This window comes from Balaenoptera acutorostrata, chromosome 6, assembly GCF_949987535.1.
Source record: "Balaenoptera acutorostrata chromosome 6, mBalAcu1.1, whole genome shotgun sequence".
NCBI classification, from domain to species: domain Eukaryota; kingdom Metazoa; phylum Chordata; class Mammalia; order Artiodactyla; family Balaenopteridae; genus Balaenoptera; species Balaenoptera acutorostrata.
In genome coordinates, this window is record NC_080069.1 from 73,723,802 (window position 1) to 73,748,905 (window position 25,104).

At 40.9% G+C, this 25,104-nt stretch overlaps 1 protein-coding gene across 2 annotated transcripts in view; it reads right to left on the reverse strand.

Moving 5' to 3' along the window:
• DOCK8 (dedicator of cytokinesis 8) overlaps window positions 1–25,104 on the reverse strand; it is a 224,329-nt gene that overhangs the window by 78,127 nt on the left and 121,098 nt on the right. For both annotated transcript variants that reach the window (XM_007182233.3, XM_007182234.2), the window contains exons 15-21: window positions 10,366–10,483; window positions 8,836–8,906; window positions 7,620–7,758; window positions 6,902–7,003; window positions 3,867–3,962; window positions 2,940–3,174; window positions 201–365 (exon numbers count right to left, since the gene is read on the reverse strand). In XM_007182233.3, the coding sequence (XP_007182295.1) occupies window positions 201–365; window positions 2,940–3,174; window positions 3,867–3,962; window positions 6,902–7,003; window positions 7,620–7,758; window positions 8,836–8,906; window positions 10,366–10,483 (926 nt within the window). The remainder of the gene's footprint in view (window positions 1–200; window positions 366–2,939; window positions 3,175–3,866; window positions 3,963–6,901; window positions 7,004–7,619; window positions 7,759–8,835; window positions 8,907–10,365; window positions 10,484–25,104) is intronic.

Consider the following 25,104-nt stretch of genomic DNA (forward strand, 5'->3'; position numbering starts at 1 on the left):
AAGGCAGATAGAAAGCAAGAGAGAAAAATCTAGACATGAACTTTTAATTTCAGCATTCATGTAAGTTTTGTTTATTCTGAAAGATAAAATTTAACTTTTGGGCTTTTAATTTTATTGTGAATTCTGTGGGGTGGGGGTGAGGGTGCGCTGCCCGCCAGGCTCCCATACTCGGGGAGGAGGGGGGAACAGGGGGACGTTACCTGACTTGGGTACGTCCCTCTGCGGCTCGGGCAGGCGGAAGACGTAGTGCACATAGGAGGCCAGCAGGCAGTTCCTCCCATGTTGGTCCTTGCCCAGGCCCTTGCTGTTGTGCAGACTGTTGGCGGTGACCACCACAGACTCAAAGGCAAACTGGGAGAAGTTGGCTGAGGAACCAAGAGAAAAATGGGCGGCCCTGCAGTGAGTCCTTAATGAGCCTGAGGTGGAACATTCTTTGGGGCAGTGACAAGGAGTCCTGACCACTGACCGGCTGAACCAGGCTGAAGCCCCTGGGGCAGGGTGAGTGGTTTTAGTAAGCTCCAGCATGCCAGCTCTGCTTACTGCAAAGGACTTCACATTTCCTCCTTCTGCCAGCACTGTGGTTTTTCAGGACAAAGATGTGAGCCTGTCCAGACATCCTCCCCTCTCTACACCACGCTGTAAACTGGTGCTACTCAGTGGGGCCTGTCCGGACATCATCAGTATCACCTAGGATCTTATTAGAAATGCAGAATCTCAGGCCCCACCCAGGACCAACTGAGTCAGAATCTGCATTTTAACAAGATGCCCAGGTCATTCTTATGCACACTATAGTTTGAGATGGGCTGTTGAACAATACAGATTCTTGGTGTACAGATTAATCTAAAAACGTATGTGTATCATGTCAGTCCCTGGACCTGTACAAACAATGCTTCACCGTGTACACTCTCTTGTTGAGGAGCTCCAAACCCTCCACAGTTTGGCTCCACCCTACTTATCCCACCTGGTACCCTCTTCTGCTCAAATTCAACTTCCTTAAAATAGGCAATCTTTATACTGTCCCCATCACACGTCTGCTTCTCACTTCTGCAATTTTGCTCGTGCTGCTGTCCTCACCTAGAAAGCCCTCCTTGCTCCCACCCACAAAATCATACTAACCTTTCGATGCTAAGCACCACCCCATCTCCTCAATGAAGCCTCTGACACCACTCAGTACAGGGCTTTAGTGACACCAAATCACAAAGTTCTTGGGCTGTTTCCAATGGGAAATTCTGTCTCTCTGATAGGCTGGAAGCAAAGTGCATTTCTCATGCTTTCTTCTCTCCCCACCATGCCTTCCACGGTGCCTGACACAGAGAAGTTCCGAATAAATGCTTGGAGACTAAGTGCCTCCACCTATGCTGCCTGTCCCAACACCCTGGAGTCCCAAATATTGGCTCAAAATGTGTGAATGAATGTTTCGTCTAGTGAACAAGTCTATATTCCATAGCTGGGGCCTACAAAGCAGTGCACCAAATATGTGGAGGGTGTAGAAGGAAATCCAGGGAGGGTACAGATAGGTGGCCACTCCACAGGAATCTAGCTGGAGAGGCAACAGCTACATGTGTGAAAAGTTAGCCGACAATGTAGGATGGCTTATCTGTGGAGCTACAGAAGACGCATCCCAGGATACACTGCAAACTGAGGGAGGGATTCAGAGGTCACGCTCTTCCCTAGCTCTGAAAGCTCCCCCATGTGTCCTAGGCTACAAGTTCATTTCTCCCTCCCACCAACTTACTCATATTCTATGGCCCTACAGTGTTATCTCCTTCTTTTCTGACACTCCTAGAACAGTGGTTTTTGACACTTTTTTCTGAACTACTTTTTTTCTGATCCAGACACTCTGGTTCTCTGCTTTTGCCAGTCACTGCCCCCATTTTGGCTTCTTTCCCTCTAACCCCCCTTCAAAGCCGTCTCAATTGCAGTCTTCTTCCTGGGGGGCCTTCCTCATCCTCCCAGATGGATGTCTTCACCATCCCCCCAACAGTAGTTAGCTGTGTCCATTTGAGGACTTGTGTCCTGTGCCGCTGATCTTTGCTATATTTTATTGTAAGTCCTCTGAGGTTCAATATGCTCTTGATTATTATTGCAAAACCTACAACTCTAAGCACAGTACTGGCAGCATGGATGGTACCCAAAGATATCTGCTGGGCTGGAGAGCACAGAATAATACAAGCCCAGCTGAAAATAGTGTCAAACAAAGATGCCCTACAGCAGCCAGTCTACCCCCGCAGGAGTTGGAAGAACCACTGGACCCAGGCCCTACATGACATTATTTCCAAAGAAAGTCTTACACATTGTATTTAGTGTTCATTTGTTAAAAGTAAGCATTTAAGATGGGCGTTTGCTGCGTGCTGAGGGGAGTGGAGAATGGGGTGACTGTTCAGGAGTATGGGGTTTCATTTGAGGCTGATGAAAATGGTCTGGAATTAGATAGTAGTGACAGTTGCATTCCCTCGTGAATATACTAAAAACCACTGAATTGTACACTTTAGTGAATTTTATGGTATGTGCATTTTATCTCAATAAAAAAGGGATCACAATGAATTTCAATTTAGACAGTTCCTTTCCTTCCATTTAATATGGGTTGTCTTATTTCTTTAAAACATTGGATTCCCTTGTTGGTCAAGTCAACAAAAAATATCTTAGAGGTAAAAGAAAGCCATCAATTACTAGGAATGGAATTTAAAGGATTGGCTTCAGTTATTCAACACATTAATGTAAAAAAAAATGATAATTTTAAGCATCCTATATTAATGTTTCTTTTTTTAAAACATCCAGGGAATCTCCAAAAAAAAAAAAAATAGCAGTGGACTTGGTTTCCCTTGGACTCACATCCTCAACAGAAAGATCACATTGGCCCTGCTCCTGAAACTTCTGGAAAATCGTGTTTCATAAAACACGGCACTGCCTGCCTCCTCCCAGGCCCCCAGGCCTCCTACCTGTCTGGCCAGCGATGACCATGGGCTGCACAAACAGCTGGAAGAGCTTGTCCAGCACCAGGTGCAGGAAGAGCACAAGGGGCTCCAGGCGGGAGGAGTTGAGGCAAATGATGCTGAGCTTCAGCTCGTGCTCCAGAGCCGCTTCACTGATCTTCTGGTCCAGCACGCGGATGGGGAAGGTCACCTGGCTTTCCAGGGAATGGCAGAGGGTGAAGAACTTCTCCAGGTGGTTGTCCTGGGAAGGCAGATGGCAGGCCTCATGGGTCTCATCCCCTCAACGCTCACCAGTGGATTCATAAACACAATCAAATAGCTCCTTCTAGGCAAAACCTCTTATCCAGTGTTTCAGAGCAGAAGTTCTAAGACACGGATGTTTCAGACCAGGTTATGAATTTCTTTGTAGAGTGTTGTGCACAGAATAGAACCTCTCAATAATTATTAGCTGAAGAAAAATTAATTTGGACTCTGACATGTTCTGTAAGCAGAGGCAAGGATACCAGGCAAACACACTGTCGAGATAGGGGTCTAAGCAGATGCAAAACTCAGACAGTGGCAGGAAAAGGAGGGAAAGTAGAACAATAACAACAAAAAATCTGGAAGAGAAATGGCAGAATTACAGAGGGAAATGAGACAGTAACAGCAGGAAAATGTTTAAATGAAGTCTCCCCACGAAACTTCTCAACCAACAGTGCAGGTGCCAAGCTGCTTCAACATTTTTATAAGGTCTTTCCATGAAAACAACAAATAAAACATAACAGGCTTGCAATTTCCCACACAGAACTAAAAGGGTTTTTTGGTGTTGTTTTATCCAGGCACAAAGATTTTCACTGATCTTTTATTGAACTGTCCTTAGAAGTTTCTCTGCTGCACCCCATCTTCATTATTAGCCTGCTGTTCTGATTTAAACTTGACCTGGATACTCCTTACCTGGGTGTGAACAGAAGAAACAGCTTGCACTTCAATATTGAATACTCCCTTATGTCCTTCAGCCCATTTAATGGGAGGATTCTGCAAAGGGACTTTCTGTGTTAAAAGAAAACAAATTAGCAATTCAATTCCCTTTTCTCAGTACTAACAAGCAGAGTAAAGCAACTTGACAGCAGATGTCAGGGTTATACAAATATAAATCTCCCTGGAAAACTAATATAACTGGCCTTAGAGTTAGGAGCCCTGGGTCCAAGTTCAGTTTTACACCAAATTAATTATTTTCACTTCGACAGGTCAATGAAACTTTCTGGGCCTTCATTTTCTCATGCTGAAAGAAGGGGTTTGAATTGAGTTATCTATCTAATTTAAGCTTCCATCCAGCACTGGTAATCCTTGATTCTAGGATTTAAAATAAAGTAATATTCTAATGATTTCTCCATTAATCAGGAATGTCAGGACAAAGTGTAGAATATCTTTAGAAGACATGAAATTTTAATGCTTTTGAGTGACTACAGTTTTGTTCCCTTTTAACAAAATGTTTCCAAGTAGCCGTCCTTCTAGGTTCCTGCTTTAATTACTCAAAATGACTTTTATAATATTTATATATCAATAGCCCTGTAGTCCTCAGAGACCATTTCTTGCCTTAAAATCTCAAGAGAATTGTCATCCTACAGCGCTGAGTAAGGAGGGCCTTGGCAGACCTGGCCATGTGAGTGTGGGTTTTGTGTCTCTTGCATTTTAATGGAAGGAAGCATACTGTACTTGCAAGGGTAGGATGTGTGCAGGGGGTGGGGACCTTTGGAACTATCTCAGACAGAGTTACAAACTGGGGCCCAAAGCTGGATCCAGCCCACAGACAGGTGTTGTTTGGCCCAGTGTTAGAAACCGTCGAATTAGCTGCCAAACATTAGAATGTCAGAAGATTTCACATGAAAGCCTGCTCTTCTATCGTCTTTTGAGAATCTGAAGGTATGAAGACACTGGTCTTGCATCCCAGCGTGGCACCAATGTGCAGAGCAGAGGAGTAGCTATGACCTTGGGTGGGAAGACAGTCTCCAGTGTGAACAAATTCCACCAGGACCTTGCACTCATTATTAATGAGTCCGACCTGTGGGGTCACTGGAGTTTGCAGTAATCTAAAGCAACACTGACCACTAAAAATATAATGTGAGCCATCTATGTCATTTAAAATTTTCTAGTAGCCATGTTAAAAATTTTTTAATGTGATAATAATTTTAATACTATGTTTCATTGAACCCAATATAGCCTAAAGATTATTGTTTCAACATGTAATCAATATAGAAAATTATGAATAAGATATTTTAAATTTTTTTTTTGCTACTAAGTCTTTGAAACCCAGTTTGTGTTTTATACTTATAGCACATCTCAGTTTGGACTAGCCACATTTTAAATAGCCTCATGTGGCTAGTGGCAACTATACTGGACAGGGTAGGCCTAAAGAATATTAGGAGAAGCTGAGGGCATATTGATAAAGATAGCTTAGGGCAAGTAGGAAAAAGGAACTAATATTTACTCAAGCATCAAGTTTGTTGCTTGATATGTTTTATCTCATTCAATGTTCACAGCAACCTTGTAGGCAGGTCTGGGCTAGGTTTCATCTTTGAGACTCAGAGAGGGTAAGCAATTCACCCATGTTCACACGGCTAGGGCATGGCAGAATCTGGATTTTGGATCAAGATTTATTTGTCTCCAAAGCCAGGTTTGTTTGGCAGCATTAAGAAGATAATTGAGTGTTGAAGGAAATTAGAATGTGCAGCTTGATGTTGAAAAGGTGGTCTTGAGGGCTTCAGCAAGGGGCTGTGTGTCCAAATCATAAAAAGTAATCAGGGAGTATCTGTGAACATACTCACAAAACCACTAAGGTGGTTTTGAGGAGAATAGTTTTGATCTAAATTCAGGCATATGCCTGTGGCCCAGGGCAAAGGAAGCTTCTCTCTCCAGGGGGAAAAAAAAAAAGGAAATAGAAAATGGAATAGCCTGGGGAGTGGGGGTGGGTAGTCACAGTAGAAAAGAAAGTTGACTATAAAATTTGGAACAAAATTCAAATTCCTGGGAAATTCAACTTGAAATATGCAAGGAAAACAAAAGAGATGACGGGGGACCTATAGATTAAGAGCCTTAAAAGACACGTCAAGCAATAGCAATGTATGGAGCTTATTTGGATCCTGATACGCAACAAACAACTGTAAAAAAAAAATGACATTAATGAGATAATTGGAAATTTGATCACTGGATATATGAAGATATTACGGAACTATTATTAATTTTTAAGGTGTGACAATGGTATTGTGATGGTTAAAAAAGGAGCCCTTATCTTTTAAGATGAAACACTGAACTATTTATAAATGAAATGATATGATGTCTGGTATTTGCTTAAAATAAATCTTATTGATGTAAACCTACACCAACCAGACTGAGAAGCATGAGAGCTGCTGCTGGTGCAATCAGAACGGAGGGTTCACTGGGCTCCCTTTAAACTGGTGGATTGCAGCAGAATGTACGGGCAAAAAGGTGGGACAGGAAACAGGAGGAGAGAAAGAGTATTGACATTGGGCTCTTTAGAGGAATGAAAGCCCCAATATCCACCTGGAGACTGTGACAATTGACCCAGAGGAGAAACCAATGGAATCTGGCATGGGAACCTTTTGTAAGGATGGGAGGTGAGAGCAGTTGTTATCACAGGTGAGCTCTATTTGCCTTCCTTTCTAAAATACCCCATTCTGTAAACCCCTTTGTTATAGATAATACAAGGTAATGCTGCCTGGGTATGGGTTGTATTTACCAAACATTCTGAATTGGTGATAATCTAAATGAATGAGGTCTTAAAACCAGTTATTTCCCCCATCCTATCAGAACCACGTGCTCTCAGAAAACACCCTGTGCTGACAGATGACTGCTCCCCAAAACATGCTGAGCATCCTTGGTCACGTATAAAGGAATGGGAAGTGGGTCTGGAAAGGTGGTCCAAGACCATGGCTGGACAGGAAACAGGTGATGGCCAGCCTGCTGGTTACCTCCGCAGAATGCATAGAGTAGTTGGGTGGCAGCTTTTCCAAGGCAACTGGGAGACAGTAGGAGCCAGTTTGAAGACGTTCATTTAAGAGAATTGGCAGCCACTGAAATAGATGATGTAAAGAATAAAATGGTATTTATTACAGCATATAATTCTGGCAATTTATCTAGCTCACAAAAATCAAATGCAACTAAAGGATGATTAGATATTGACCAGAGCTCTTTTGGGCAGTAATTTCTGTCAAGTTCTTTAGATTTTAAATTCCCTGAGAGCTCCTGAGACGGTAATATCAATGATTCACTGCTTTCCGAGCCAAAGTAGTAGCATTTTTCTTTATAGCCAATGTGTGTGTATATCTGGAAAACACCAATGTTTATTTTACCTTTTATATATTTTAAAGAAATAACTTTTTCCCCTTGGGGAAAAAAGAGCTATTTTTATATGTGAAGCATATATATAAAATTTGGAAATAATGGACACTGTAATGCTTTTTCTACAAATGAGTATTCTTTCAATATCTCTCACCCACTACCTTTCATTCCTGAAATTGTCATTTGCTAAGTCAAGTCATCTCTGCTCTTTGCTGTAATCTGGTTTGGCACATTTTGCTACTTCTGACAGGAAAAAAGCAAGTGAATAGAATTTAGTTGTTTATCTCTGCAGGAACCTTGGATGCACCAAGAACTGCAGAGTGAATCTGCAAGTTGAAAACAACTCACTGAATATCCCAGGAGACTTTCTACGGAGTTTCCTTGCTTCTGCTGACAGCTGATATGGTAGAAGGTGAACAGGAGGTGGTGATTTACTGTGAGCTTAGCAGGGAGCTTAATTTTCACTTCTTCGTAGAAGTCAGGAGACCTGTTTCAAAAGCACATTATACACAAATAACTTTTAGCAAGAATGATGGCTTCTCTGACTATAAATTGCCACAGACCCTTTGCCCCTCAGAATTCGCCTGCTTGGTGTTTTACTTTTCATTTTACATCAGTCTCCTCCTAAGCTTAAAGTCCTGAGACCAAGCTTATGTCACTGGATACACTTCACTTACATAAGGCTGCTCACAAACGAAAAGCTTTGCCAGAAAAAAAAATCTCTGCACACAATGCAAAAATGCAACAACTTAATTTGGACAGAGGATGAGGTTTGGAGTCCTGCTGTGACCTCCTTTTCTATCTCTACCCCAAGAACAGGGACTGGTGCACAGCCGGCACTCATCAAAGGATTTGGGGGAAACAAATGAAGGATGAAGGAAGGAAAGGGAATCTGATTTTACTGAATTATGACGTCCCAGGCAGTTTACTAAGGGCTTCACATACATTACTCATTTAATCCTCATTCCAGTCCAAGAGGGTGGGTTCAGAGAAGTATTCAATACTTAAATGGGCCAAGGTTATCAGGCCGGGATCAAACCCAAGTTTGTCTGACCCTATACAGATGTCCTACCTGGAAATGTGAATAACAGTTTAGACGTTATTCTCTGACTCAATTTACCCACATAAAAATGAGTGTTTCATTTCTCCTTTGGTCAACTTAAATCTTCTTAAAGTAGGTAGTGGTGCAGGTATGGATAGAAGACAAAGAGACAGACCAAGGAGGGCTGGATTTTGTTTCTGGCCCCTCCAGTATCTCAAAGCAAGGCAAGAAATTTATTTCTTTATGGAACACCATAAGACCTCTCTATATCACACTAGAGTAGAAGGCTCCAGAAAACTCAAAACAATATTAGGTTTTTGAAGATATGTTCTTCTCCCAATCACAGTTAATGGCAAAAATTGTGGTTCTCCAACACAGAATCAGGGAACTGGCATGGATTTCCTCTGTCCCTTAGTCCCTGAATTATAAATACTGGTACGAGGAATCACCTAGGGGATTCAGAAAAGCCAGGAGATAATAAAACAATCTTGGCATATGTTTAGAACTCTGAAATATACTTACTTGTTGTGGTATGTAACAGCCGTGTAAACTTCCTGCAGAAATTCAGGCCCATTGGATCTTCCAAAGATGACCTGTTCACCAGTATAAAAAGGGCCAAATTAACTGTGATATTTGGTTAAATCAAATCAACGATCATCAGCCCAGTAGGAGGTTCTGGTCTCAATAGAGCTGCATTTTGTAAATTAAGAGTGCTGAGTTCTACAAGTGGCCCAACTGATGCAGAAGAACTGGTTATGAAGGGTAAACTGAGACCCCAGTGGCTACATCAGTGACCAAGGGTCATAGGCTTGTGAGACTAGAAAACCAGTGCTCTCTCCATCTGCCTCTTCACCTAGAGGTCTATACTACGGGCAACATTACAGAGTTTTGCCCTCCGTGAGAGATCCCTGGTCGAGGTTCTTTTCCCAGGCTCTTTTGCCTGGTCACTTGGGTCATCAGGACCATCACTGGCCACACGTTTATGGTATTTAGAAAAAGACACCTCTTTGGGCCTGGGTCAGCCCTAAAGGCACATGACTTCACAAGTGGACTCACCTTTGGGTAAATAAAAAAAAGAGCCCTTCCTACTAGATGCACTAATGCCCATGCCAGGTCCCAGGGCTTGGTGAGTGGTGAACAGGCTGGAGTTTGGCCCCCACTCATCCCTGGCTGGGTACCTTGGCTACCACCAGGATCTGCACAGCTGTACCTGGCAGCCCTGATGGATTTGCCAGGGGCGAGAGTGGGGAGAACCAGGGGAGCCTTCCTCTAGGACTTCTTTCCCACAACCATTGCAAAAGGATGCCTTGCATTGGGAAGGTAGGCGGGACATTAAAAAGATGGTTTTTCTAAAAAAGTGGATATTTGAAGAATGGAAGCACTGGAAAAAAGTGACTTCAGTAGAAAGGTATATTATCTGAATTCTACACCTTAAATAAAATAGTAATAGCTAACCACCATCTCGTTTGTTGGCAGATGGTTAAAGAAATACAAATTCTGGCATTTTGGGTTCCTTAGGGAACACTGCATTATGTATTTACTATTTGATTTACATTTTACCTCAGGATGAAGATCCATTCCTAGAAGGTGTTGAGATGGTGTACGTTTATTATTACTAGGCAGTACTTTCTATTATATTTATCTCTAGATGTGGACTGGGGCTTAGGTAGATGTGTACCGCAGTGCACATCTGAAAGTACGGCAAGCATGGCTGACACCTTGGGCCTGTCTTTCTACTTCTTATGCTGTTAGGGTGGCATGGAAAGAATTCATGATATTTTTCAGTCTTCTAAAATGATCTGCATTTCTAATTTTCACAGCTCACTGTGGAATAAGTTGGGAAAGAGACTTTTGATTTAGGCTGACCCTGCTTCCCCATCAGTATCCTGGGAGCAATACTGGACCAGCCACAAAGGCCCCTGCAGATCATCAGTGGTACTGGCCTGAATCAACGCACACGCTACGCTGATCAGCCCTTGATTTTGTCTGTGTGAACCAGCAAGGGAAGTTCAGCCACCCTGGTTCGAGGCAAATGTTTATTTCCCTCATTACCGGCATAGCATTGCTGACATCCTCTCCACACATAAACTGGATCTTGATTGTGATGTTCCGGGCAGATGCTAGTTTGTTAGCAAAGTTCAGCCTCTGTGGGTAGACATAGAGAAGGTTCCTGGAAAACAAAAGATGAGGAACCAATCAGTAAGGTCTAGAGTTTCTTTTAACCAAGTTCTTCAGGGAATGCTAAAGCCTGCGCTCATGAGATGATTGTTCTGAAGGAGTTTTTCCTTTCAGAAGTGAATTACTTTTGGAGAGTGAGCTACTGTTGATTCTTCCTCTTCAGCTGCAGTGATCTGATAATAACCAACATTGTTCTCTGTTTTGCTACACAGACAGAGGTGCCTGCTGCAGCTGAGAAAGTCTTGGAATGTCTTGGAATGTGCAAATCTGCCTAGAGGTAACTATATGTCTGATACAAAGTTAAGAAGGCAAAACGTTCAGTTCATTTTAAACAAAACTCATGGCCATAGACAATGGCCTAATTTCAGTTCTCCTCTTTCTCCTTTCTAATGTTATGTAGTAGTTCAATTTTTTTTTTTTTAATCTTAGTTTGGCCACGCTGCGCGGCATGCAGGATCTTAGTTCCCCGACCAGGGATCGAACCTGTGCCCCCTGCGGTGGGAGCGCAGAGTCTTAACCAGTGGACCACCAGGGAAGTCCCAGTAGTTTCCATTTTTTATTGGTATGACTTTCTGTATTGGTTTAACTTTCTTTTTTTGGCTGCCTTGGGTCATAGTTGTGGCACGTGGGATCTTAGTTGCGGCATGCGGGATCTTTTGTTGTGACATGCCAGCTCTTCGTTGCGGCACACGGGCTTCTCTCGAGTTGTGGCGTGCGGATTTTCTCTCTCTAGTTGAGGTGCACGGGCTCAGTAGTTGTGTCGCGCGGGCTGTGTCCCACGTCATGTGGGATCTTAGTTCCCCGACCAGGGATCGAACCTGCGTCCCCTGCATTGGAAGGCGGATTCTTTACCACTGTACCACCAGGGAAGTCCCTAACTTTCTTTTCTTACATAAGATGACAGTTCAAACTTCCAAGCCCAATTAGCTACGTAACATAATACAAAACTCTGAATAATACATCCATCCATTCAAAAACTATAGGACAAGTACCAGGCTGACTATAATTTTGTATATTTTTTCTTTCTGTTTGCAATATTACTACTATAATCCACTAAAAGGTAAGCTCCATGAAGGCAGGGATTTTTATCTGATGTTTTTGATTCACTGATGTATCTTCAGCAGCTAGAACAGTGCCTGGGACATAGTAGGTGCTAAAAAAAATACTTGTTGAATAAAAGAATGAATGTATATACTTTCAATCATATTCCTGACTTAAAGAAACAATAGTGATACTAATATTTATAAGGTACTTATCCTAAGTTGGGCAATGTTTCAAATACTTCGTATTTATTAGTTTGTTTAATTCTCATAATTATTCTATAGGTAGATAGTATTTTGATGGCATCATCCCCACATCACAAATGAGGGAAAAAATGACATACAGTTAGTGAATGGCAATCAAGAATTAAAGTCAGGCACTCTGGTTCCAGAGCCATGCTCTTAACCTTATCTAAGCTATATCCCCTCAGATAAGACTGCCATTAAATAAAAGAATAAGAATGGCCTTTTCAGCCTATGTTATTCATGACATGTCTCAGAGGCAAGCTTGCCTTAATTCTCTGGATCTTATTAGCAGTTGAGTGTCAACAGTACACCAAAGGCTGACTCAACTGTGTCATGTTCTCTGGGAAAATGTCTTGTCTTCCTCACCCTTGGTCCACTATTCTAACTCCTAGGTAACACATTCTCCCCAAATGGACACATTCTTGCCCCAAAGGCTTCAAGATGACAAAACAGCCTTTGTGTGAACTAGACACCAGGAGAGCAGTGACCAAGAAGGAGGGCCAGGTGACCAGATTTTCCCTCTGTGAATATAGGCTCTCATAATACTTTACAAGGATTTGCATATTAACTGATACCAGGGTTTCAGCCTCAGCACTACTGACATTTTGGACTGGACAATTCTTTGTTGAGGGGCTGTCCTGTGCATTGTAGGATGTTCAGCAGCATCCCTGGCCTCTACCCACTAGATGTTAGTAGTATCTCCCCCCTACTCAGTTGTGACAACTAAAAATGCCTCCAGATATTGCCAGATGTCCCCAGGTGGGGCAAAGTCACCCCCATCTGAGAACCACTGAGCTATACATGTGAATTTTGCATTATGGATCTATACAACTATACCTGGCAAATTTCCTATCTTTAATAGATGTAGTCAGTGCCACCTACTGGGTTCATACTCACATGTAAGGTTTGTTCCATTGGAAAAGGGTAAAGTCAATACTCAAGTACGAGGTAGGAGAAGAAAAATTTTAAAGTTTGATTTATGAAGTCTGGGGTAGTCAGGAACTGAAAAAACAAAAGGGACCAAGTCTAACCTCTGCATCGTCATAACCAGAATGATCCTCCATCCTGTGTGTGTGCATGTGTGTATGTGCGTGCGTGTACGCAAATGGTCTTTCTGGACCAGTATTTGCATAAATCCATGAATTTACCCCATGGATCTTCCTTGCTACAACAATATCAAGAGTGACAACACTAATAACCACAACCCTGGACAAGTCCCAATGAATGGCCTAGTGGACCTGCATCTGATGGTCATGCAGATGAGAAACTGAGACCCTGAGAGGTGAAGTAACAGTTCACTCCGAGAATTAGCCATCAGTTGGGCACAGCGTCCAGTTCAGTGCTGTTCTGACTCTACAACATGGATGTCTCTGTGCCGCTTTCCAAATCTTTCTCTGTCACACTGAGGGACCCCAATCTCAAGGCAGGCAGATAGAGTTGAACCTCAGATGCTGTCAGGAGAGGCCATGGACGTAGTAACAATGGCAGAAGGCAGTTCACGGTTGGGATGCGGGGATCTGTGTGGGGTATACTCCCCTCTCTGCACGAGAGAGGCTGCATGCAGAGAGGGGAGTATAATGGCTGCATGATCTTCCATATTATGAGGGTGCCATTAATGGACACAGTCTCCAAAAATAAGCACTAAGATTTTTTCCTTTTTTGTCACTTACGAAGCCGGGATGAACACTTTCTCTATCTTGCCCCTCTGCAATGCAGTATACTTCTGGGAGAATCCCTTTTAGTTCTATATAGTTCAGTTTCTTCATCTTTGAGTTAATTGAAAAGACACCAATCAACCTTTCTTTATGCTGTGCTTGAAGAAATAACGAGCAAGAGTTTGTAAAAATGCTTTGAAGTAGCTAGATGAAAGGGTCTGTGTAGATCACAGTGGTAGTAGCCCTGCCAGAATGGATAAGCAAGTCAGCTGTCACCACACTCCTCTCCTACATCCCAACACAGGGGCACCACCTACCTATCCCACACATCCCCCAACACCGGCCAGCAATTTTGCACACGGCTTCCAAAGGGTTTGCTGACCCCTTATATTCAAACATCATCACCACGGGCATACAGTGTTCTGCCCATACTGAATGCACTTTCCACAGAGTGCAGAGCAGGAAGGAAACATCAAGAGACTTTAGTCCAGCATCCCTTTTTGCAGGCCACAAGCTGACTCCCAGAGACATTAAATGACTTTGCTTAAGAATTTTTTTAAGAGGATGCATTTCCCAAGGATCATCATAGTTCTTCCTGGCAAGAATGCCAAGTGATATGTTTTGTTAAATCTGTATGATGTTTAAGAAATGAATATAAGAAAATAATAGTGTTTTCTCTTGGAAGAGAAGATCTACCTGCAGGGTCAGTGATACACAGAGCCTCAAACAGATAAGAGTAATGATCAACAAACTGATAAACAGCCTCATACGTTTTATATATGGTAAATTAAGTGTCATATTAGCTAGAGAAAAATCCTAAGAATTATATTATCTAATGATTTTTGAGAAGCTCACCCGTAACTGAAACAGGAATCCCTTGTTAAAGCAAAGTTATTTTGAAAGTTTCTCCAGTGTAAGTGGAGGTCCAGTGTAAGTGCAGATCATTTAGTATAATCTCATCTTTCCCCAAATACAGGCAAAAATGCTTCTCTTCAGTCATATGCATCACAACATAGAACAGGACATTTGGTATTCATCAACAATTTTCTTTCCAAAGCCACTTCAGATGGCTTCTCTTGATTATAAACTATTTTAGAAATTTTAAATTCTTTCCACTGACTCAGCAACAGCCCCTCAACTTATTTTCAAACTTCTGGGATTGAGCAGCTCCAGGAAGTTAGAGGTTAACTTGTAGAATTTGGTCATTATTAGATCCAATTGTTGACCAAGCTCTCTCCGCTCTTTACTGTCTTGGGACTATCCTCTATTTCTTTTGCTGCAAACGGGTTAACTCAAGGGACCTTGAAATTTTTCAAAGCCGCAATGCCAAAAACATCAGCTTGGCTTCTCCTCAGTTTACACTATTCTTTATCCAGTGCAAGGAAACAAAGAGAAAAGCTGCCCTACAAAACAGAAAGACAACCTACAGAATGGAAGAAAATCTTGCAAACAATACAACTGACAAGGGAATTATCTCCAAAATATACAAACAGCTCATACAACTCAACATCACAAAAAACAAACAACCCAATCAAAAAATGGGCAGAAGATCTAAATAGACACTTCTCCAAAGAAGACATACAGATGGCCAATAGGCCTATGAAAAGATACTCCAAGTCGCTAATTATTAGGGAAATGCAAATCAAAACTACAATGAGGTATCACCTCACCCTGGTCAGAATGGTCATCATCAAAAATTTACAAATAACAAATGCTGGAAGGGGTGTGGAGAAAAAGGAACCCTCCTATACTGTTAGTAGGAATGTAAATTGGTACAGCCACTGTAGAGAACACCATGGAAGTTCTTTAAAAATCTAAAAAGGGAGCTATCATATGATCCTGCAATCCCACTCATGGGCAAGTATCTGGAGAAAACCATAATTCAAAAAGATAAATGCACCCCAATGTTCAATGCAGCACTACTTACAATAGCCAAGACATGGAAGCAACCTAAATGTCCATCGACAGATGAATGGATAAAAATGTGGGGTATATATATTATATATATATGTATGTATGGAATGGAATACTACTCAGCCATAAAAAAAGAATGAAATAATGCCATTTGAAGCAACATGGATGGACCTAGACATTATCATACTAAGTGAAGTAAGCCAGACAAAGATAAATATCATGATACCGCTTATATGTGCAATCTAAAAAAAAAAAAAAGATACAAATGAACTTATTTCCAAAACAGAAAGAGACTCACAGACCTAGAAAACAAACTTATGGTTACTAAAGAGGAAAGGGGGATTGGGGGGAGGGATAAATTAGGAGGTTGGGATTAACATATACACACTACTATATATATAATATATATTATATATAATATATATTATGTATATATACATTTCAGATTATCTTCCCTTATAGGTATATATATTATATATATAATATATATACATATATATGTGTAGGTATAACTGAATTGCTGTACACCTGAAACTAACACGATATTGTAAATCAACTATACTTCAATTTAAAAGAAGTGTGAGTATACACATTAATAAAAACATTGCTGACCAAAAAAAAAAAAAAAGCTGCCCTGTCATAGGTTCAGTGTTCTCCCCCAGAGGCTTCTCCAGCTCGGAGTGGAGCTCAAGGAGCAAGTAAGCTAGAGCAAAAAGCATCCTGGCCACCTGATTAAACAACTGTATGCTCTGAACACCTCTTTAGCTGAGCTTCTAACACAACTCAGCCAGCAGGAGAGGATGAAAGGAGGCCTTGAGAGGAGAGCTGAGCAGCCCCAGCCCGACAAGAGGACAGAAGGCCTCCATCGGCTGGTTGCAGGGATGAAGCCCAGGGAGAAATTCAACGAGAAGCTGAAATCGCTAGAGCAGAAGCTGCGGGAAGCTGCATTATTCAAGGCAGGTGGCCTCTCTTTGACTAGGGTGATGGGTGCCATCAAGGTGAGTAGATCGTTATTGATAATTTGAGTTAACCATGATTTTAACCGATTGGAAAATAAGCCACAAGGGTAAGATGCATCAAGTTGGGCTTATTTCTCCTGTGCAAAAGCCTGGTTAAAAAGAGTAGTGGTACAGATTAATCCTTTGGGATGCAAATACTTACGTATCTTCTGTAGCTGATAATGGCAACCTAAACCATGTTTTGAATAAAAACATATTTGTGTCACTCACTACCACATCTGCCAAGGAGTACATAGAGAACCACTCAGTCACGCCATAAAGCCAGAAGCCTAGCCTTCTATACTCTGAGAATATTACAGGGCCTTGGAAATCCCAAAGAGAGCCAAAGGATTAACTGTAGCTGTTCAGGTCAGACAATCCTTGGTGCTACTTATGTATCTCTTTGAAAGTGAGACTGAAGTGAGTTAAATGGCTTATACTCACTGCATAATGTGGAGTGAAAATTTAGAATATAAAACATTCTGTAGGAAAGGGCTGTAAATATTCAGAAGCTGAATATGCATAAAGGATAAGGGCTAAAAGATGATCTGGGGAAATGAAAAAGGTAATGTGATTTTGAGAGGAATTGGTGTCAATTTTGGTTTTCTTTCTGTTATTTCACTATAGAACCTGTAACAAAGTAATAATATCAAATACATGTTTTTTAAAAAAAAAAAAAGAAAAAAAGGAGAAAAAAAAGAATTGCAGGTTTTGTGGCCTGGGTTATCTTCACTGTCTTTTGAGTATCAGTAATGCCTGTAACCTAAGCTTCTTTTATACCAGGGAAGATGGGCTTGTATGGAGACCTATGATTAGTGACCCTCGCCAGGTAAGATATTGGGCGAGAATGTCCTTTAAAAAACTGCAAAATGTTCTACAAATAGAAGGTGGACAAGTCCATTTCCTCACCTGTAATAGAAAGGTTGGAGTTAAGTCTCAAATGCAATGATACTCCAAAAGTGCTTAGTAAACTGCAAAATATGACACAAATGAAGATTCTCTTCCTATCAAAATTGTAAAACAGCTGAGTGGACTTTATAATGCAACTTTAAACACTGCAGGACTGTGAGATCTTTTTTTTTTTTTTCACACACACACACTGTATTTTATTTTTACAAGAGATAAATAGACTGACACCAAGAGGACTGTGAGATCTTAAAACATTTTACTTAAAGAATGGATCAATTTCTCTGGGTTTCTCTCTCCATCTTTCAATTTATCTATGTCTCCCGTATATCTCTTGGTGGCGCTCTCTCTCTCCCTCTCTCTCTCTTTCTCTCTCTCTCCCTCTCTCTCACCCACCCCCTGTCTTTAATCCGTGTGTGTGTGTCTCTGCCTCTCTTTCAGTGTCCCTCAGTTTCTTTCTTTCTGTCTTTCTGATACAGCCTCTACCATCTTTTTCTCTCTCCCATGGCCTCTCAGAAAGGCAAAATGCTCTTTTTGCGGGGGCACTCCTTCAGTTTCATCTAGTCACTGAAATCCATTTCCTTACAAGTTCACAAGCGTTTGATGATTTCCCACCCTGAGCTGGGCCTGGGTTACAGGCAGGGCTGTTTCTTTCTCTCAGGATGACAGGCACAGAGCCCAAGATCTATGAACGTCTCAGGATTCCAACAAAAACGCCTGAGACCTTCAAAAATGATTAGCTCCAAAATATGAAAAGTAAAACCTCAAAATCAAAATTAATGAATTTTAAATTAAATGCTTAGCAAATGCAACATTTGGTCAATTAGTCAACAGTCACTCTATTGAGTTTAATCTACAGGTGAAAAAATTTCCCCCCTACTTTGCAGATTGCTATAAAATTATACATAGGGTATATGTAATTAATAAGGAAGTGGGTGCATCTTAATATGTTTTCATTAACATGTGGTCTGGTACTTTGGGTTTAGGGAGGTTTTAAAAGGAACTTGGCTATTGATATGGGAGAGGCGAAGAATAAAATACCAGAGAAATTGGTTTTTCTGTTTTATTAGTTTTCTTATAGCTAGAGACGCAAATGTTGGTTTAATAGCAGGCCACTAGCAATAGGCACTGGATTGAAGTAGATGGGGTAGTAAATTAGTATCCACCTCTCCTGATACAACACTATTGAAACAGCTTTCTATATAAAAAGCTCTCCAGGTTTCTAAACAAACACTCTCAACCTAACTATTTTGGGAATTTCAAAGTAATTTCTTTTTCTTTCCTTGTGTTTTAAAACCTTCCCTCTCCAGTCTTTTTTACAAACACAGAGCCAAAGAACTGATGAACTCTTTGCTGAAGCAGAAATGTAGCAAAACCAAATGTAAGAATGGGATGCCCTCATTCAAAAACTACAGGAAAAGGTTGGTGGCTCTTACTTCCTTTTAGCAACAGACTTCGATGTGAGCAGAATGAAATTCAAATAACAGTAATATCTTATAGTTATCTGATGTCTTTTACTCAAGCATTCCAAAGAAAACTGCAAATCTAGAGATACCATTTTGAGGTACCTTTGCAAGGTAAGAAGCTGAGGAGGTGATTTTATTTTTCAGTCACATTTCACTGCCAGGAAAATTTATTTTAAATGTAATAGTAAAAGTAGCTAATAATATTTATTTTTTAGCATGTGCAGGCACCATTCTAATAACAGCTAATAGTACCAATGACAGGTACTACTATTTAGCCTCATTAGGCAGATGATAAAACTGAGGCACAGGGCTTCCCTGGTGGCGCAGTGGTTGAGAATCTGCCTGCCAATGCAGAGAACGCGGGTTCGAGCCCTGGTCTGGGAAGATCCCACATGCCGCGGAGCAACTCGGCCCGTGAGCCACAATTACTGAGCCTGCGCGTCTGGAGCCTGTGCGCGGCAACGAGAGGCCGCGATAGTGAGAGGCCCACGCACCGCGATGAAGAGTGGCCCCCGCTTGCCACAACTAGAGAAAGCCCTCGCACAGAAACGAAGACCCAACACAGTCATACATACATACATACATACATACATACATACATAAAAAGAATGTAAGCAGACAAGAATATCATTAAAAAAAAAAAAAAAAACTGAGGCACAGAGAGGTTGCAAAACTTGCACAAGGTAACACAGCTGGCAAATGGCACAGGGCAATTCAAATGCGGGTGTCCTGAAACTCATACTAGACCCACTGCCCATAACCTTTGCTGCTTCTAAGAACAGTAAACAGTTTCTTTGGTCAACAATCAGACTCACCAGAACTTTATCATGATGTGGTCTTTTATTAAATTGTTCAAGGGCTAAAGGATGTTTCACCAAGCAAACTATATGAGGTTTTTTTTTTTTAAGTTTAAAATAAAGTTTAAAAAGTTTAAAATAACTGAGAAGATGAGAGTGAGTCCTGTCCCTCAGTGTTAGAAGTTTTGGTGTTTTAAATACATCAAGTGCAAATGAAGTTAGAAATCTCAGAGTTTAATATTTGGTATATTCTGGAAATAGGAAACCTGCAAGCCTAAAGTGGCTATATATTTTAAGTGGGATCATGCTTTGTAAATGCTTCTGGATGAGCTGATTTTGCTGCTCAAAGGGCATCCAGGGAGGAGTACCATCAGCATCACCTGGGAGCCAGTTAGGATGCGTCGCAGACCTGCTGAATCAGAGCGTGCGTTCTAACAATAAACCATAATTCAGAAAGAGTCATGTACCACAATGTTCATTGCAGCTCTATTTACAACAGCCAGGACATGGAAGCAACCGAAGTGTCCATCAACAGATGAATGGATAAAGAAGATGTGGCACATATATACAATGGAATATTACTCAGCCATAAAAAGGAACGAAATTGAGTTATTTGTAGTGAGGTGGATGGAGTTAGAGTCTGTCATACAGAGTGAAGTAAGTCAGAAAGAGAAAAACAAATACAGTATGCTAATGCATATATATGGAATCTAAGGAAGAAAAAAAAGTCATGAAGAACCTAGTGGCAAGACGGGAATAAAGACACAGACCTACTAGGGAATAAACTTGAGAATATGGGGAGGGGGAAGGGTAAGCTGTGACAAAGTGAGAGAGTGGCATGGACATATATACACTACCAAACGTAAAATAGATAGCTACTGGGAAGCAACCACATAGCACAGGGAGATCAGCTCTGTGCTTTGTGACCACCTAGAGAGGTGGGATAGGGAGGGTGGGAGGGAGGGAGATGCAAGAGGGAGGAGATATGGGGATATATGTATATGTATAGCTGATTCACTTTGTTATAAAGCAGAAACTAGCACACCATTGTAAAGCAATTATACTCCGATGAAGATGTTAAAAAAATAAAACTGAGGAAGCTAATTGAAAAAAGAAAAGAAAAACAAAAACAATACCCCAGGTGATTCAAATGCACATTCCAGTTTGACAAGCACTGATCCAAGGGAACTGGTCTGTTTTTTAATTTGACAGATGTATGAATCCTGTAGTTCAGGGGGTTTTTTGCTTTGTTTTGTTTTTGTTTTTTGTTTTTGGCTGCTAGGAAGCTCAAAGTCAAATTTGCAGCTCACTTTTTATGAAAGTGTAGAGGACCTTAACCTTACCCAGATTTATACCGATTTCCTTCTCCTTATTTTCCTTTCACCCAGAAATTTTATTCCTTGTTATACAATCTCCATAAGCTGCCTCACATACTTTTTTTAGAATGGGAATGTTTATAAATAAATGCATAAAAATAAAATATTTGCTACCTCCTGTCTTGTCATTCCATGGTCTCATGCCATTATTTGTGTTTATTCCTATTTCTAATACTTTAGGTTAGATCACATCACAAACTCACAAAGGAATCAGTGAAAAACGGAAGTGGGAAGAAAACCCCTAACGTGTAGGGTGAAGAGAACGTTCCATCTTCAGAACTCAGAGCAAGAAAAACAGAATGTGAGTCTTGTTCTAGGACACCAGTCAGAATCTGCACAAGGCTGCCTGCCCTGCGAAGTGGCACAGAAATGGAAGGAGGCACCGGGGATGCTGTCACAAGCAGCAGCTTGCCCCTTAGTAACCTCTGTGCTCTGTGGGCTGGGCTGCAATGTTTTGTGTAAATGCTGGTACTGTATCCTGAACATTGTGGACCTCTACCCTCTGCCCCCACAAAAAGCAAACACGGTTAAGAAGCCAGAGACAAAATATTACCCTATTGTTTAGAAACACTACAATGACCCAATATGCTCTCTCCATAGTCTTGTTATGTTAAAATAATGCACTCAAAAACAGAAATCAAATGAGAGAGAGAAAAACAAAAAAAACAACAGCAAACTCTAATACTTGTTATTACACCATTTTCAAGACTTTTGCAGGGAAAATGGTCTATGCTTTCTCAACTGATGAACTACAATTTGAACATCAAATATGGTGTCTTTACAAAGGTATTTTAAGTACTAAGAATCTGTCTTCGAACATGAACTAACTAAATGCTCACAGCTCCTATATTTGCAGAGTACCTTTTCTGTTACATCAATCCCTATCCCTTCTTTTTATGAGATAGATAAAAAGTTCCACTTAAGTGAGAGCTTGAAAAGCCAGCATTCCTATGAAATAAAGCAGGACCTCAAGCTGGGGCAAAGAAAATGTTACCTTTTAGAAACAAGTGAAAGCACCCTAGCTCTCCTTAAAACCCACTTACTTGTTTAGGAAAAGTCCAGCTAGTTTTCAATAGCAAAAGACCCAAAGGGAAAGTTGGGATGTTTATGATCCTAGGCTTTATCTAGATCAGATTCCCATGGAAAAGAATCACAAATACATAAGCATTTGAAACATGCTGGGGAAAACCGACTGCTTCAAGAAAAAAATAAATCTCTAACCTTGCTTGAAACGTTTTTATAAAGATACTTTGTTGAACTGGCTGAAATTTTACCAGTTAAGATATTCATGTTATAGTATGAGTGTGTTTCATGTTTGGTAATTGCAATCATTGTTGCTTTTGTTGTGGTCATCCATGTACAATGCTTGGTGTCAGTCTATTTATCTCTTGTAAAAATAAAATACAGTGTGTGTGTGTGGAAAAAAAAAAGATATTCATGTTACCATATATTCTTTTGAAACTCTGCTTAGCAGATTGAACATATTAAGTGGTTTATATATCATTCACTCCCACCTTAGTATGAATTAGTTTACCCAGTTTTTTCCTTCTTACAAAGAGGTTAGATTTAGGGGCTGTAGGTGTGAGTGGTGAAAGGAAATAAAAAGGATGACCTGGTAATTGTTAACCATGAGGCACTGCTTTGAGGAAGATTCCCCAGTTGCCTAGGGTGTCAGGGAGAGTGACAAAGTAAGGGGAAGTTGGAAAAGTACCCAAATCCAGGTTTTTTTATTCCACAATTTTTTTTCTATAACTTTCTTAAACTTGACACTGACAACACAGTCAAAATATTCACTGGATAACTGCAGCTCTTTCAACTCCCACCTACCACCATGGAACCCATGATGTGGTTTTAAGGTCTAAGTTATTTGGATATTCTTTGTGATTCTCACTTAGGGAGGGCTCAGAAATTTAAATTAAATTAAATAGATCAAGCTCTCAGTTGGTTTATTAGCCTATTTTCAGTGGGTTTTTATGGATGACTAGAAAATATTTAATAAGAATGTATTTTATTTTACATGAACAGAGATTGGAACTACTTTAGCAATATACATTTCAGACATCCTATAAAACTCACCCTTCCACAGCTACATTTTGCATTTCACTCAGAGGATTTATATAGGTTTTATATATGTATATAGATGAACAGATGCTTGGGAGGTGAGTCTACGGTAGGGTGTAAGGGGGGAGTGGGGTGGGTAAGGTGCTACGTGCTGGGCAATGGGATAAAAGACCCCATTCCTTAATATGTACAGCTTAGGGTTTTTTCCTACTACTATGAATCTAAGAAAACTTGGGAAATCTCCTTTAACCTAGGTGAAAAAACTGTTCCCCCACATGGTAGGCTTGTTTCTTTGGAGTGTGGGTTAGTGAGGGCTGGGCTGGGGGCGGGGGCAGGGGCGGACTCTTCTCACCTTAGAGGATCTGTCAAGAAGCTGTTAATTTTCTATTAGGAGAGGTGTATTGTCCTAAAAATATACCAGGCTGATGGGAACACTCTCCACAAGGAGCCTGGTCCTCTGCATCAGCAGAAGTAATCCACCCTCCCTCACTCACCTTCCCACCTCCCCACACTCCTTCAAATTCACACAGCTGGAGTGCCCCAACTTTTGGTAGCTTGGTTAAGAACTATGGTAGCAGCTTCTAAGGCTCCCAATGATGCCTGCCTCCTGGTGTTCTCACCCTCTGTAATTCTCTCCCCTCAAGTGTGGGCTGGACCTAGTGACTCATTTCTACCCAATAGGATACAGCAAGATTAGGTTACAAAAAGACCCTGGCTGCTATCTTGCTTTCTCTCTCTCGCTCTTTCTCACTTATTCTGAAGACCCCAGTTGCCATGCTGTGAGCTGCCCTACAGGGAAACCAATATAGCAAGGAATTCGAGGCGATCTCTTGCCAACAGCTAGAGAGGACCTAAGGCCCTTAGTTTAACAACCAAAGAGGAACTGAACACTGTCAACAACTTCAGGAGTGAGCTTGGAAGTGAATTCTCCCCTCGTTGACCCTTGGGGTGATCCCAGCCTTGGCTGACATCTTGACTGTGGCCTTTGGAGAGGCCTGAGTCAGAGGCACTCAGCTAAGCCACACCTGGATAACCCACATAATCTGTGAGATAACAACTGTTGTTTCATGCTGCAAAGTTTTGGTTATACAGCAATAGGTAACTGATACGAGTATATACATTTTAAAAAAGTATATGTTAGGTATTCGCTGATATTTAAACATGTGATTCCTTTAAAAATGCTTTACCTTGTAACATTTCTGCCTCTTAACTGTATCTCAGGGTTATTATTCCTGCTCTAAGGAATATAATATCATGACTACCTAGAGGAAAACACTCAACATCAAAATAGCCTCTATGGAGTCCATCCAATCACCAACTAAGTATAAAAACTTGAGAATTTAAAAATATATGAATAACTAAATTTTCTTTGGTTCTAGTTTTGATTCTATTCACTGAATTAATGTTTCTTAAAGAGGCTGTGACAGGTCAGATAAAAGAGGAGAAGAATGCTAAAAAGTACCGACCGCAAATACCTTCCTCCTCCCTTAAAACATCAAATTTTTAATGAAAGTTTCCCCCAAACAAAACAACATTCTCAACATATTTGGCTTTGCCAAACATATGTTTGGTAAATATTCAAACATTTCAACAATATTTGGTTTTGTGAAAGACCTAAAATTCAAGTTTAAAGACACCATTTTGATGCCAAAACTGGGCAACGTTTTTCAAAAGGTCACCAGGCAGAATTGTCACGTGGAGGACTAACACGAACCAACCTGCATGTTCTTTTGAGAGACAGAGGGAGCACATTTTTTCCAGGCTTTGCAAATAGTTTCCTAAAACAAATCTGCCAACTGACAAAAACTCATACACATACCAGAAAATTTCCAAGTTTTGCTGTTGCTGAAGCTGACTTTTTTCTTTGGGTTTGAGGCAGAACTTTTACTAGTCCCCTATCCATTAAAAAACAAAAACAAAAACAAAAAACAGCCAATGAATAAATCAATACTATTGATTAAAATGCTTGCTTTAACATTCCTGATGATTTTTATATTGGCAGATGTCTTGTTTCAGGTTGGGGAAGAAAATATTCGAATTGGAGGAAACAGCAGGCCTACTAAGAAATAAATTGTTCAGATGTCCCCAACACCTTCTAGAAGCATATGCCTGCTTTGGGTACTTGGTGAGAGAGAAGGCTTGTCTGGGTTCTGG